Source organism: Natrix helvetica, assembly GCF_964273705.1.
Source record: "Natrix helvetica genome assembly, chromosome: 1".
In the NCBI taxonomy this organism is placed as follows: domain Eukaryota; kingdom Metazoa; phylum Chordata; class Lepidosauria; order Squamata; family Natricidae; genus Natrix; species Natrix helvetica.
The window spans coordinates 245,653,972-245,669,119 of NC_138548.1; the positions used below are offsets into that span (position 1 = coordinate 245,653,972).

At 45.5% G+C, this 15,148-nt stretch overlaps 1 protein-coding gene across 1 annotated transcript in view; it reads right to left on the bottom strand.

The window, feature by feature from the left end:
- The window catches only part of XYLT2 (xylosyltransferase 2), a 52,183-nt gene extending 50,477 nt beyond the window's left edge, over positions 1 to 1,706 (bottom strand). The window contains exon 1 of the mRNA XM_081945221.1: positions 1,528 to 1,706. Coding sequence (XP_081801347.1) covers positions 1,528 to 1,668 — 141 coding nt within the window. The 5' untranslated portion in view covers positions 1,669 to 1,706. The remainder of the gene's footprint in view (positions 1 to 1,527) is intronic.
- Positions 1,707 to 15,148: the final 13,442 nt, after the last annotated feature.

Consider the following 15,148-nt stretch of genomic DNA (forward strand, 5'->3'; position numbering starts at 1 on the left):
GCTAAATTGTTAGTATCTGTCCTGAAGCTCTGGATACTCCCCCCCCCACCCCCCACAGCAGGCCCTGTTCTCTCTCAGTAGCTTGATTACTGTCTAGAGATCTAGCAGCAGCTCACCTCCTGGGGTGAGATTATTTTTGCCATGCCCAGTGGAAATAACCAAGCCAAAAGAGATTCTTTGTATCCTACAGGGTGACAAAAATAAAATCCACATACAGACACAGCTCACACTATAGTAGCCTCGCAGAGCAACTCAAGAGCAATTTTGAAATGCAACCCAGTCTTGAAATTAGAGGAGGATGTCAATTCCATTTTAACCTCCTCCATTCCAACTGTACATATTCAACTTTTTATTGTATTTTGATATATTTTGCATGGACTGTACACCACCCCGAGTCCCTTTTGGGAGAGGGGGCGGTCTAGAAGCACGGTAAAATAAATAATAATAAATAAATTTTCCACAGATATGTTCCTCCCTCCACCTACTGTATTTAATGCTCATTTAACACCACTTAGCATCCCTTTTATTCCCTCCTGATGCAACACAGTCTCACATTCCACCTTTCTGCGTTTCGTTCAGCAAACACAAGGACCTCTCTTCAGAGCTCTAGTTCCAAAACAAACCCGGGAGCTTCCTATACGACCACTCTTACTAAAGGGAAGCCGGGCTTCAAAATCCCACGTTCCTAATGGCCGAAGGATCCCTGGAGAAATCTGCCAACCGCTCGGCATTACGTGCCTCTTAGTCTAGATCGCCACACCAAGTTTCCTCGGAGGGAGCACAAAAGAAGCGCGGTCTTCTTCCCCATCCGCAAGACCAAGGCAACGTCTCCGTTGCGTTCAATTCCAAGGCTCCAATTGCAGTGAACTTCACAACAAGACTCGGAGGTTTTTGGGAAGCGGCTCCCGGTCCTCCTTCGGAGAAACAGCGACAGTTCGCTATAGATGATCCTTCATCTTTTTTCCTCCTTCTCCCCAAAGGCCAATTCCAGAATTCAGCCCTGCTTTTAACCACACTCCCCAAACTACATGGATTCTTCCCCCGGCCATCCATCCATTCCCTCCCCACCCCAATAACTCGATCGTCCAGGCGGTCCCTTGCTTTTCGGTCACTCTCCCATTTCCCTAGCGCGATTCCCCAATGGCCAAAGTACTCCGCTCCCGTCCATCACCTCTAGCCCGTTCAGTTCTTCACGCACTAGCGACGTCTGACCCGAAGGCATCCACACCCGCACGCCTCCAAGAGCGGACGGACGCCTTTCTACTCCGGAGAGCACCATTACCCCGCACATGCAAGGCTGGCTGACCCGAGGCACCGCCACTTTCCCAGCCCCAGAGACTGGAAAGTCCACCCGGCTGCTCTTGGCACCGATCCCGCCACGACCCCTCCAGCGCCCCCACTTTCCCGGGGCGCTGGAGGGGCGTCAGTCTCTTCCTCCGCCCCCCTCTCCTCCGTCCTCCGCCGGGGAGAGCAGCTCTCCCGCGCGATGCAATGCAATCCTTTTGCAGGTTCCCCCTTTTGCCTTACCTCTCCCTGGTCGTCCTCCTCCAGGCTGCTAAAACTCCACACCACCAGGCCCTGGATGAGCAGAATGGCCAGCGCCGTGGCGATCGCCAGCTTGTACCGGCGAACCAGCTTCTGCACTCGGACGCTCGCCACCATCTTCATTCCAAGGCGGCGGGCAAAGTGGGGAGGGAGGGCGTGGGAGGGAGGGAGGGAGAGCGAAGGAAAAGAGCCCGCTGGAAGAGGGCGGCAGAGGGGAGAACCCTGCAAAGAGCGCGGGCGCGAGCACGCACGGGCGCGGACGCTGGCGAGCGCGAGCGCGGGGCGGGGCCGGAGGCCGCCACCCCGCTGGCTGGCGAACAAGTTGAGGAGGCGTCTTCGGGCGGCTTTGTGAAACCCCAGGAGGGGAGAGATAGAGGAGGGAGGGGAGACGAGAGCGGGTCCTTATAGAGCCCGGAGAAGAAAAGAACTCGCTGCTTGAACGTCTGAGGAGCTCTCCTCCTCCCCTTTTATCCTTGCCAATAGGGCTGGTCAAAGCTTTTATAATACAATGCAGGGTTTGCATGAGGGCGAAGAGAGCGCTCGCCCTTCTCCCCTTTAAACTGCAAAGATTTCTCCCCCACCCCCTCTCGCTTGGCGCTTCGTGCCGGCGGTAGGTCGCCCCGCCGCAGCCCTTCTCTCTTATACGTGAGGTGGGATTCCAAAGGAATCAGCGAGGGGGACAAAATCGGCGGCAGGATGAAAAATTAGGAAACGGGGATTTGTCGTAGTTACGAGTAGCGAGTAACTTTTGTTCCGGCCGAATCGGGACCGAGAGAGATCCACTGGGTGACCTTGGCGGGAACTCTCTTTCACGGCTTAATCTACTATACGAATTGTTTGCAACATGCCTTTCGGGTATCTTTTGAAGAAAAAGAAGAATGGAAACAGGATAATATTAAAGGAAGGGGGTCACTTTTTAAACAGCTTGTAAAAACTGAGCTTTTTTTAAAAAAGTTGTAAAGCTGTTTGGACCAATATATTTTCTCTTGTTGTTTGGACAATGCTGCTCACATGCACACTACATGAGTAAAATGGGTACAAGGGTTCTGATATTATTCACGTATGGATTTGTTTGTGGAAATGTCTGTATGGCGTGATTTTGGGATCTACTGCTGTAAGATATTTAATGTTCTCTGTCATTGTTACAAGGTGGTTCTTTGTGTTGCAGAGTTTTGCAATGTGGGTTAATCCACCTTCTAACAATTTATTTTTGTGGGATGTATAAAAGAACACACTGCACATGCACTGAAAAAAAATCAAGGTTTAAATATCTACTCAGACGACAATCTCCCTCAATAACTTTGGTTCATCTTTAGTATGGATGAGTGTGCAGTTTGCTCCCTGTTCCAATTCCTGGAAGCTTGACATTTAGACAAATCAGTCATCAGTAGCCACATAGAAATAAATCATATTTACACACCATTCAAAAGAGACAATACAAAAGACAAGAAACAAAAATAGCAGAACACATTTCCAGCAGCCAACACCCAGATAAGCAGGGATTAACACCAGGCAAACAACAAAGCAGAAAACTATCCTAACCAAGAAACTACCAAGGAGAAAACCATACCCCCTCGAAAACTGGTAAGGCAAGCTACTGTATATAAACGGAGCAAACCCCACACTCCGCTTGCACTGATGTTATTACCTAATTAGGTAGTGAAACATCTGCAAGCCTATAACCATGCTCAGAAAACACCTAGAACCCCACAGTTAAGCCCTGAGCTATAGATATTATTAAAATACCTTGGAAAAGATGCCACTAGATTTCTTTTTTTTTTTTTTTTTTTTGCCACCATAGATTTGCCACCACTCTCCTACAAAGTCAATGTATCTTAGTTTAATTGTGAAAACAAAACTGGAAGGAAGAAAATGGTGACAGGGAAAACAGCATGTCAATTGCTTTGCATCCTAGAGGAAGGAAGCAGGATTCAAATTAGGAGTGTCAGGTCCCCACAGGTTTTTGTGTGGTCTATGAAGGGCCTTATTCCAAAAATGACAGGGACCAGACCCTTTACGGAAAGACTTTCGGGAGTTTTTAGGGTGAAATTGGTGCATTTTTATTATTTATTGTTATATCATAGAAAATAAAATACCAAACAGTAAAACAAACAAACAAAACAAAAGCATACATTCAAGCCTAACAACAACAAAAGAAAAAATATTGTACAAATAAAGAGGAATAAATAATACCATTTAACATGTAGGATCCACTCTGGTGAAACATGCATTTTTATTTATATATTTCCATTTTTATAGCTGCTCATCTCAATCCAATTGACTCTAGTCATTGGCAAGAATTAAGACACTCCTCTTGCCCTGTAAAAATTCCCCAAACTCCAAAATTACTATGGGGCCATAACAGGAAACCTGGCAGGGCACATTTTTGCACTTTGTTTCTAGTAGAATCATAAATAACTTATCAACATATTGATTTTTATTTAATTATTACCTGTGAACCTTCTCCATCTGATTCTTTTCCCTCCAATGATTTTATTGGATCTCACACAATTAAAAGCAAAGCCAAATAAGATAATTAAGCCCATAAACAGTTTAAACAGTTAAAAACTACAATAACAAAAAGACGGGAGAGAGTGCATTCTAAACTCACAATGCAGCCACGTAACAGACTTCATACTTCTATGGGATCCTTAGGCCTGATGGCAGAAGTAAGCATTACAAACTTCTCAAAAGGCTAACGGAGTTGGGGGCCAATCTCACTTTGTACGGGATGATATTGCAGAGGGCAAGTGCCACTGCAGAAAAGGCTTCTATCCTGGATCCAGCCAAAGGATTGATGGAACCCCCAATATACCCCTCGTGCCAGGCCTACTGGCATCTGACCTCTGTTGTTTTTGTTTTTAGTCACTGACTCTCTCTTCATTTTCCTCCAAGATACTAGGTCACATTATAACCAGAGGTGGGTTGCTCCTGGTTCAGCCCGGATCAGGCAAACCGGTAGTAGCGGTGGGGGAAGGCTCCGCCCACCCGCCCAGATGCTTCTGCGCGTGCGTAGAAGCGTTGCATGCACACGGGAGCACGCCCAAACTGGTAGTGAAAACATTGGCAACCCACCACTGATTATAATAGATTTTATGTATGTTGGGGCTATCTTTGGACTATGTCTGAATAAGAGGGAAACTACTACTGATAGTCCTCCACTTATGACTATAATTGAGCCCAGAATTACAGTTGCAAGTCATGCCAGTTATTAAATGGGTCATCACATGACCACCCAGATTTTAGAACTACTCTGTGGTGGTCATTAAGCAAATCTGCAGTTGTTAACCAAATCTACCATCCACAATGGACATTTTTTCCTCAAAAACAAAAGTAGACATTGGTTTCCGGCAAAAAGCATTATAGATTTCAGTCGCATGACTGCGGGACACTGCAAATAGATGTAACTGCAGACTGGTTGTCAAGCATTCAAAATGCGATCACGTGACTGTGAGTGGGGGTTGTAAGTACTTAGTACATAGCTTCTGACAGTCACTAAGCGGCCAGTCGTAAATCAAGAATTACATGTACTTTAGTGCCCGTACACTAAGGATGACTTGAGATTGTCTTACCCCTTGGCTGGGGTCAAGATGAAGGCAACATCAGGTGACCATGGTAGAAAAGAAATGTTACCAGGGAATGCTTGTGTCATAGTTAGGTGTAAAGGAGGAATGGCTTCCTTTGCCTTGTTTGAAGATTTTTTTATTTGGGAGATAATAAAACATGTTTGCAGCATTATGCTGTGTAATGATCTAGGTTGTAATCCTCTTTTTTCCCCCTAAACTCAGATGATTAATACCTAATTGTATAGATATTGATGTGGCTTCCTCTACGATGTATTAAGTTTATCATAATAATAATAATAATAATAATAATAATATATTTATTTCTTAGCCGCACCCTCTCCCGAAGGACTCGGGGCGGCGTACAACAAAACATACGAAATAAATATGTAAACAAAACAAACATAAAGCAAAAACATACACTGAGACATACACAAGGAGGAGGTCAATTGATAAAAACAATTAAAATACAAAATATAAAACCCCTAGAAATTAAATATAATTAAAATACCCGGTTAAAAACCCGTCAGGAGCGATATGGTTAGATCAAAGTTGAGCCAGGCCAGCTGCTTGGAATAGGTGGGTCTTAAGCTTAATACGGAAGGAGCGGAGGTCAGAGGTATTCCTAATATCCGGGGGGAGGTCATTCCACAGGGCTGGGCCCGCCACAGAGAAGGCTCTACTCCTAGGCGCCGCCCCACGACATTGTCTAGCGGACGGCACCTGGAGGAGCCCCTCTCTGTGCGAGCGAATTGGTCGCAGGGATGTATGGGGCAGAATACGATCCCGCAAGTAACTAGGTCCTAAGCCATGGAGCGCTTTAAAGATAGTTATCAAAACCTTGAAACGCACCCGATAGACCACAGGAAGCCAGTGCAGCTCGCGCAGGAGCGGTGTCACATGGGAGTACCTAGTACTCCCCATAATTACCCGCGCGGCTGCATTCTGGACCAACTGAAGCCTCCGGGTGCATTTCAAGGGAAGCCCCATGTAGAGAGCGTTACAGTAGTCCAAGCGATCATACAGAGGTGTTTGCTAGAACTTCATGATATATTAATAATAGCAAGTATATACTGCTTCATAGTGCTTCGCAGCCCTCCCTAAGTGGTTTACTGAGTCAGCATATTGCCCCCAACAATTTGGGTCCTCATTTTACCCACCTCGGAAAGATGGAAGGCTGAGTCAACCTTGAGCCTGGTGAGATTCGAACTGCCGAACTGTTGGCAATTGGCAGTCAGCAGAAGCAGCCTGCAGTACTGCACTCTAACCACTGCACCACCGTTCATATTGCAACAGAAGCATAATTTATGCCAACCATCCTTAACCAGTTACATGTGTACCCATTGTGCTATTTATTTACTTTTGGGGTATGCAATGTGGTAGACAGAACAGAAAAGGAGTAAGAAAAAAGTTAAAGTAATTACCGTAAATAAGGAAAAGAAGACAGCTTACACTGGTTTGCATCAACACCATGCCTTTCTATGTCTTCAAAATCTTGCAAACCATATTTGCTTCCACCAATTCATACATTACATTCCCCCCGCCCCCAGACTACTCATCTCTCTTTCTGTCAGCCCTTCAGATAAGCTAGGTCAAAAAACAGACCGTGCAGGGATTTCAGCAATGGTACTTGATTGTTGTAGGATACAATCATATAACCTTGAAAGCCTGTCAAAGTGTCTCTCTGTCCCATCTTCTAAATAAAGTCAATATGAGGTTATTTTGATTTTATCTTTCTCACATTTTCTTTTATCTCTGTGTTACAGTATCTCTTGTCCAAGTTCCTCCTTAAAGCCTTACTCTTCCCTTCCCACCTAAATGGTGCCTCAAACTTTCCCCAAGATCAGGGCTCGGCAACCTTAAACACTCAAAGAGCCACAAAGGTCCTAACTGAAGCTCCCCATTTAATTCTGGTTCCCCATAGAGTCTCCTCCTAGTGTGGTGTCCTTTTTCTTCTACCTATCCTAACTGAAAGCCCTATCAATTGTGGAGCTGACCGGCAACAGGGAGCTGCAGCAGAGGGATGAAAGAGCCACATGTGGCTCCAGAGCCACTGGTTGCTGACCCTGTCTAAGATGAATAGTTAATTTAGCAACACGGAGGAGGAAAAAAAATCTAATACAAATTCTTGGATTGGCTGGTTATCTATTTCTTCAAATATAAGAAGATGCTAGTTATGTTCCTCTAATTTAGTTTTATTGGACTTCCTGCTTTGGGAGAATAATAAATTATTTCTGGGACTTCCAGAAAGAATAATGATAGTCCTTTGATATTCTCTTTTGCATTTCTCACTCTCTTTTCAAAAGGGCCAGCGAGCTATAGGATAGGAAAGAAATAGTATTTGAAAATCCAAAAAGTTCTGATCACAAGATTCCAAGAGCTTGTATTTGGCTACGAAATGAGATCCTAGGGCTTTTGCACTACAAGCTTGCTGCAACAGACGTGACTTTTCTTGGAATGGCTTTGCTGTACCCTTGAACAAGGATAACTGTGTGTGTAAATCTTCTTTGAGCTTTAAAGTTTCCTCTGACAAAGTTAAACTGGATTCCTTCTTGACTTTCCTACTATTGTGACAGCACTGCTGAAGGAAACAGGTTTGTCTGTTAGGGATTCCAGCAGCAGTAACTCTCAGAAATAGCTGCTGAATAAAATACAGGTCAAAGATGCATGTAAATATTAGTGATATGTATCAGATGCTGTTGGATACTGATGGTGGACTAATCAAGCTGTAAATGCATGTTTGAAGTTTACCACTTCAGATGCCAGATAGAGCCTCACCGTTATTTAATTTCTCCTCTATACTGACCAACCCACTATACTCCTCGCACAAAATTGCATGCACAAATGGGTATTTGTCAGAGAGAAAAATAAATTAAAACTTTCCAATCAAATTTCATAGAAATGCAGCCTTTCTTTAATTGAACAACATTCAATCACATCAGCCTTGTCCTGCAGATTAAAGGCATCTGTTACAGACACAAGCTCCACCTGTCACAATAATAGACTCTATACATTTGAATAGGTTTTGTAAAATTGCAGACCAAACGGATGTACTTGGTGGACTAGATAAAAAAAACACCTTATCTTGAACTGTGTCTTGTTAAATAAATGCCATAAATGTGCCAATTGTAAGTCTTCTTACAAATGACACATTATGAATTGAGAAGTCAATAATTAATTAATCACACATTATAAATTAATGAACTGTGGATTATGAATTAACAAGGTTATTTAATGTCAGTCACAGTTCAGTAAGGTTTTCAGAGGGAATGAGCTGAAGCCTTAAGAACTCTCTGAGGAAATGAGTGCTTACTTTTGACCAAAATTTTTGAAATGTTCTGTTGAGTTCAGTGTTTTGTTGATAATTCAGGTTGTAATCTAGGATTTGCTATTATTTGGATTAAGATCCTTTACGCTCTTTTTTTTTAAACCAAAATTTCAAGTCACAGAGGAAGAATTTAGGAATAAGACACTAGCTGAAAATACTGTACAGATGGAAGCGATGATGATACTAAGATCTGAATCAGGAAATCTGTAATTCAGTGTTGTCATTTGTCATAAATTATCTGAATGCACTGACTTTTTTCCAGATAAATAATATATAATCATAGACTAAGTTACAGGCTTTGTATAATTTGGATCTACTTACAACATTACTGCAAGATTACAGAATTGCTTCAAAGACTGGCAGCATAATACAAGTGATAATCATCAAGAAGATTGAAGGCCATGATCCAGTTGCACAGAATAGCAGGGAAAACATAGATTGAACTCTTTCTCTATTGTTCTGGATCTGGCCCCAGGCCTTGAGTTTGACATCCCTGCTCCAGATGTTTTAAATTATCTTTTTCTGTTTCTGGAAAAGATAATCAAGCAACGAATTAGTGAACACCTAGAAGTAAACAAAGTAATAGCCAAAAGCCAACTTGGGTTTGTCAAAAACAGATCATGCCAGACTAATTTTATTGCATTTTTCGACAAAGTGACAAAATTAGTGGACCAGAGGAATGCCATCAATATAATTTACTTGGCCTTCAGCAAGGCATTTGATAAAGTAGACCATAACCTACTACTAGACAAAGTAGGAAAATGTGGGTTAGACAGTATCACCACCAGATGGATTTGTAACTGGCTGACCAACCTCACTCAACGTGTAGTCCTCAATGGAACTGCATCTACATGGAGAGAAGTATGCAGTGGAGTACCCCAAGGCTCTGTTTTGGGCCCAGTACTCTTCAACATCTTCATCAATGATTTGGATGAGAGAATAAATGGGGAACTCATCAAATTTGCAGATGACACCAAGCTGGCAGGAATAGCCAACACTGCAGAAGACAGGCTTAAGATACAGAAGGATCTTGACAAACTTGAACATTGGGCACTATCTAACAAAATGAAATTCAATGGTGAAAAAAGTAAGGTTCTACATTTAGGCAAGAAAAACAAAATGCATAGGTACAGTATAGGTCAGTAATGGCGAACATTTTTTGGCTCGCGTGCCACAAGTGGGGGGAGCGCAGGGGGGTCAAGTGCGGGCGTGCCGCACCCATAATGCAACGCGCGACCCACCCCATTTTTACATGTTTTTTTCGCCCTCCCCAGGCTCCAGGGGCTTTATAGGAGCCTGGGGAGGGCGAAAGGAGCCGACCCTGACCCCCCGGAGGCCTTCCAGAGGCTTCAAGGACCATCCAGAGGCTTCCCTGAAGCCTTCGGAGTGCTTAAAACCACCCTCTGAGCAAACCACCGCAAAATGGTGCCCCCCACTCCCAACCCCCCGAGTCTTCGCAATAGGATACCATGGTCGATGGTATCAAAAGCCGCCAAGAGGTCTAATAAGACCAGGACAGAGGAACATCCCCTGTCCCGGGCCCGCCAGAGATCATCGACCAATGCGACCAATGCCGTCTCCGTGCTGTACCTGGGCCTGAAACCCCACTGAAATGGATCCAGGTAGGCAGCTTCATCCAGGTACTGGGAAAGTTGACGTGCTATCGCACTCTCAACAACAAAGCGAAGGTTGGAGACCAGACGATAGTTGGCTAAAGAAGCTGGATCCAGGGAATGCTTCTTAAGGAGGGCCCTCACCACTGCCTCCTTCAAGGTAGTGGGAAAGAACCCATCTCTCAATGAAGAGTTGGTAATAGCCTGGAGCCAGCCTCGTGTTACCTCCTGGGAAGCCGAAACTAACCAGGAGGGACACGGGTCCAGCACACAAGTAGCAGCACTGAGTCTCCCCATAATCCTGTCCACACCCTTGGGAGTCACAGGATCAAACTCATCCCAGATAGTCTCCACAAGATTAATCCACGTCGACTCGCCCAAATCTACCCAGTCAGAGTCCAAGCCTGTCCGAATCTGAGCGATTTTGTCCTGCAGATACTAGACTAATTCCTCAGCCCTGCCCTGTAAGGGGTCTTCCCCAGTTCCTTGATTAAGTAAGGAACGGGTCACCCTAAACAGGGTGGCTGGGCAGTTATCTGCGGATGCGATAAGAGCGGAAAAATGTTCTGTTTTGCTGCTTTTATCGCCACTAAGTAGGACTTAATATGAGTTCTTACTAGTGTTTGGTCAGATTCAGACCGGCTGGCCCTTCACCCACTCTCTAGGCATCTTCTCTAGCACTTCATCTCCCGGAGCTCCTCGGTAAACCAAGGAGCTACCTGGGATCGGCACCAAGTCAGAGGCTGCAAAGGCACAATGCGGTCCAAGGCCCCAGTGGCCTCCCTATCCCAGGCTCCAGCTTTGGTCGAGCTGTGAGCAAGGGATTCAGAAAAAGTCCCAAGCTCCATCAGGAACCTTTCAGGGTCCATCAGGCGCCTGGGGCGGAACCATCTAATCGGTTCCACCTCCCTGCGGCAGGGGGTAGCAGTATGGAAGTCAAGCCTGAGGAGGAAATGATCAGACCATAACAAGGGTTGAATAACAATATCCGCTAAAACTAGATCATTTATCCACTATCCAGAGACAAAAATCAGGTCGAGCATGTCCCTTGTTATGAGTAGGGTCTCGAATTAACTGAGTTAGGTCCATAGCCATCATGGAAGCCATGAACTCCCGAGCTGAATCGGATGTCTCGCCAATGGAAGGCAGATTGAAACCCCCCAGGACTATAAGCCTGGGGAAATGAATCGCCAGCCCGGCTAACACATCCAGCAACTCAGGCAGGTCCGATGAAACGCAGCAGGGAGACAGGTACGTGACAAAAAGACCCACCTGAGCTCCAAGGCCCCACTTCACAAAAAGGGACTCACACCCACCTATCTGAGGCATAGTGACCTCCCGAGGTCCAAGACTTTCCCTAATAACCACTGCCACCACCCCCGCCCCTGCCCTGGGCTCTTGGCTGGTGCAATGCCCGAAAGCCTGGTGGGCATAATTCCACGAGGGGAGCAGCCCCCCTCATGGCACAACCAGGTCTCCGTAATACATGCCATATCCGCGCTCCCCTCTTGTATGAGATCGTAAATGAGGGGAGCCTTATGTACCACGGACCTGGCGTTAAGCGACACCAGCCGGAGACCAGGGTCCTGTAGTCCTGAGCAGCCAGGGGTGCGAAAGGGCCAATGAGGGTCGGAACACATGATCGCTCTTAAACAGCGAACCTGCATACCCTGGGCATAATTTGGCCCTTGGCCCCCACCGTATTTGCCCCTCCCACTTATAGTAGAGAAGGTAAACCACCCAATGGAATGGCTTAATGTCCCCCCTGGAATCCCAACCTTTCCCAGCACTCCCGACCCTCATCCATTGATTAGCTCTGGCCTGTGCCCTGGCCGACTCCCCTCCAAGCCTGTCTGAGCCACCCGAATCGACCACCCCCCGCCCACCCCTTAAGATTTGATTTTTAAAACCCTATAAAAAAACCCTAAGAAGCCTCTTCTTCGCATGCCATCTCTCTGGATCCCAAGATCCGTCATTAAGGAAGCGTCTTGATAGGCAAGAGGGCCATCCATGGGAAAGGGGGAGTTCCCGAAGGGAATAAAGTTCTGTTGCAGTATAGCATAGCGGAGAGTGTGGCATCAGCCAAACAGAATGACATCAAGGGGAGATGGGATAAAAAGATGACTTATCAATGGGGGAGCAGCGGACAGTGTCCAAGGGGATAGTGGGAAGCATATGTCCATCATAGTCATGGTCGATGTTGAAGACAATATGAAGGGTACTGGCCAGATATCAAAGCGTAGTAGATTATAAAGTCGCAATAAAAGATAAAGATTGCGAGATGGCAAAGCGGCCAATAATGGTGGTGGTGAAGACCGCAGAGGCAGCGGTGGCTGCTCCAACAATTGAGCTCCATCCATGCCAACCACGCTCATATCCATCGCCGGAGCCGCACTCTGTTGACCCATCCATAATGTCATGAGGCGGGGGGGGGGGCAAACAGCCCAACGGCACATTACAGTGGTCCAGGCAACGGCGGTAATACTGGCGGGGGCCACAACAAAGGAGCCCCCCCCAGCCACGCCCACGCCAACTCCCGAAGCCATCCTCCGCTGGCATCAATGTCCATACCAGCCGCCTCAGCCGCTCCCCGCTAGTCAAGTCTATAATGTCCATAAGCAAGCGGGGAGCAACTGGGATCGTACCACGGCGTGGGTGGTGACCATAGTGGCGGCAGCAGCGGCCGAAACCCCTAAGCAAGGAGTCCTGCTGCCGACCCCACCCATGCCGGCAGCCGAAGATGCTCTCCATTCTCCACTAATCTACCCCGTTTCACTCACAACATTCCGGCTACAGGGCAGGAAATCGTTGCACAAGAGTACCTCCAAGGACCCAGGAGGTTCCCATAGCTGGACCTGGGATCGACGATGGAGTAGGGTACCCTCTGCATACCCCGAGGAAGGAAAAAACCATCTCCCCAAAGTTCTCCTCAAACGCAGCAGGACGCCATCTTGAGCATGCATGAAAAGAAGGACTAGGGGAGACATAATAGCAGTGTTCCAATATCTCAAGGGTTGCCACAAAGAAGAGGGAGTCAAACTATTCTGCAAGGCACCTGAGGGCAGAACAAGAAGCAATGGGTGGAAACTAATCAAGGAGAGAAGCAACTTAGAACTGAGGAGAAATTTCCCGACAGTTAGAACAATTAATCAGTGGAACAGCTTGCCTCCAGAAGTTGTGAATGCCCCAACACTGGAAGTCTTTAAGAAGATGTTGGATAACCATTTGTCTGGAACAGTATAGGGTTTCCTGCCTAGGCGGGGGGGGGGGTTGGACTAGAAGGCCTTCAAGGTCCCTTCCAACTCTGCTATTGTATTGTAAATGATAATTCCCATATTATGATCCAGGCTTAAAATACATATATCATCATCTTGCTCATTGTAAATTGGTTGGCTGGGTTTAAGCATCAAGAAACTTTCCTCAAATTGCTGCCCTTGAAATGTGTGAAAGAATGGGAAATCTGCCTGAAAATGGAAGGCTGGAGTCAACATATCAAGAAGCATCCTGGTTGAAGAAGATTGGCCTAGATTGTACATCAACTCTAGAAGGCAACTGTTCCTTTAAATCATTCATCCCTTATTAAAACAGGCTCCAACCCATTGTTCCAGCTCTTTGTCAACTGCTGACACTAGCATCAGATGACTGTGGACAATGGGTGGCAAGACTATTATTAGGTGCTATGTACCAGGAGCATCAGTAGTCAGGCTGACTGGAGACAGATACTCACCTTAGCTCAGGACATCTAGAAGATTGAAAGGTGGCTTGAAGGAAGGAGAACTACTGTCCGTTATGTCCTTAAGTTCATCCTCATAGAAGGATACTTCCACTTCTCTTAAAAACAACTTCTTGTGTCCAACTATACATCATGGGTTTCTTTGCTGGCAGGTACCTGTGAGTATAGTGTTTGCCTCCAGCAAATTTAAATGCAGTGCGTACATTAAATTGCCTTCCTGTAACTCTTGTATTGTCAGTAGGTTTTCTGTGCAGTTTTCAATTTGGAATCTGTTCTTCTGGAATGCTGCTGTCAAGCTAACAAGAGAGGCACACATAACTCATAACTGCTATAGAGGATACAGTCCTATACTATACTGAATTTTAACATCTACATCTCACATTATTGTCAGATTTAAGTGAAGATCTCACCGCAGCAAGGAATAGTGGCAGATATCTTAAAGATGACAAATGATAAGACGACGTGAGCCTCTCATCTATTTTTTGACAAACAGGAAAGAGATTTTGATGGCTTCCTCTTCTTCAGGGTCAGGACGTCCTTGTTCTCTACGCTCTTCTTTAAAATTAATCTTAGATATAAAGTGGGTTTAGGGAGCATTCTACTCCATTTTTCATATCTGGACATCATTTCCAAGTATGGCTGGGGCATAAGGAAATTTGACAATGGTATTATAATAGAAACAGTCCCCAAAATATGGTTTTGCCATATCTGGGTACTAATATGAATATGTATGAATGTGTGATCTACACACACATACCCCAATTTCACTTAAAGCAGGGATGTGCAGATGGAATATAACCCAGGAGGCCTCTTATCTAATCTTCCAAAGCTTAGATAGAGGCCTTTTCCCAAAGGGCCATCCTGGCTGTGATGCTGTTCTCACTTAGAGCATAGAAAAAAGTTATTTTCTTGTCCTTAGCAAGGTACAAGAGAGAGGGAGGGAGGGAGGAAGAAAGTGTAGGAAATTAAAACTCACCCCTTTCCTAGAAAATGAAATATTTTAGGAAATATTAAAAAGGCAGAATATTTCTCCTAAAAAGAGAAGTAGAAACTCAGAGAGGCAGAAACTCCCCTCCCACCATTGTCAAGGGGCCATTAAGGCCTTAGCCAGAGAAACATATTTTAGGCAGGAAACAGAATCACTCTTGATAGCTCCCCCTCACCTTTGTCAATGGCTCATTAAGGCTTGAACCAGCCTATTCTACATAACCAAGGTCTACCGCATCTCATTACCCTTCATTGCACCACCCACCAAGTTTTAACCAAACTTAGCACACAACCTACAGTGTTACCTAAGACCACCCGCCCCTGGGAGTCTGACAACCAATCAGAATACATTTCTTACACAGAAACAGGAAACAGAGAG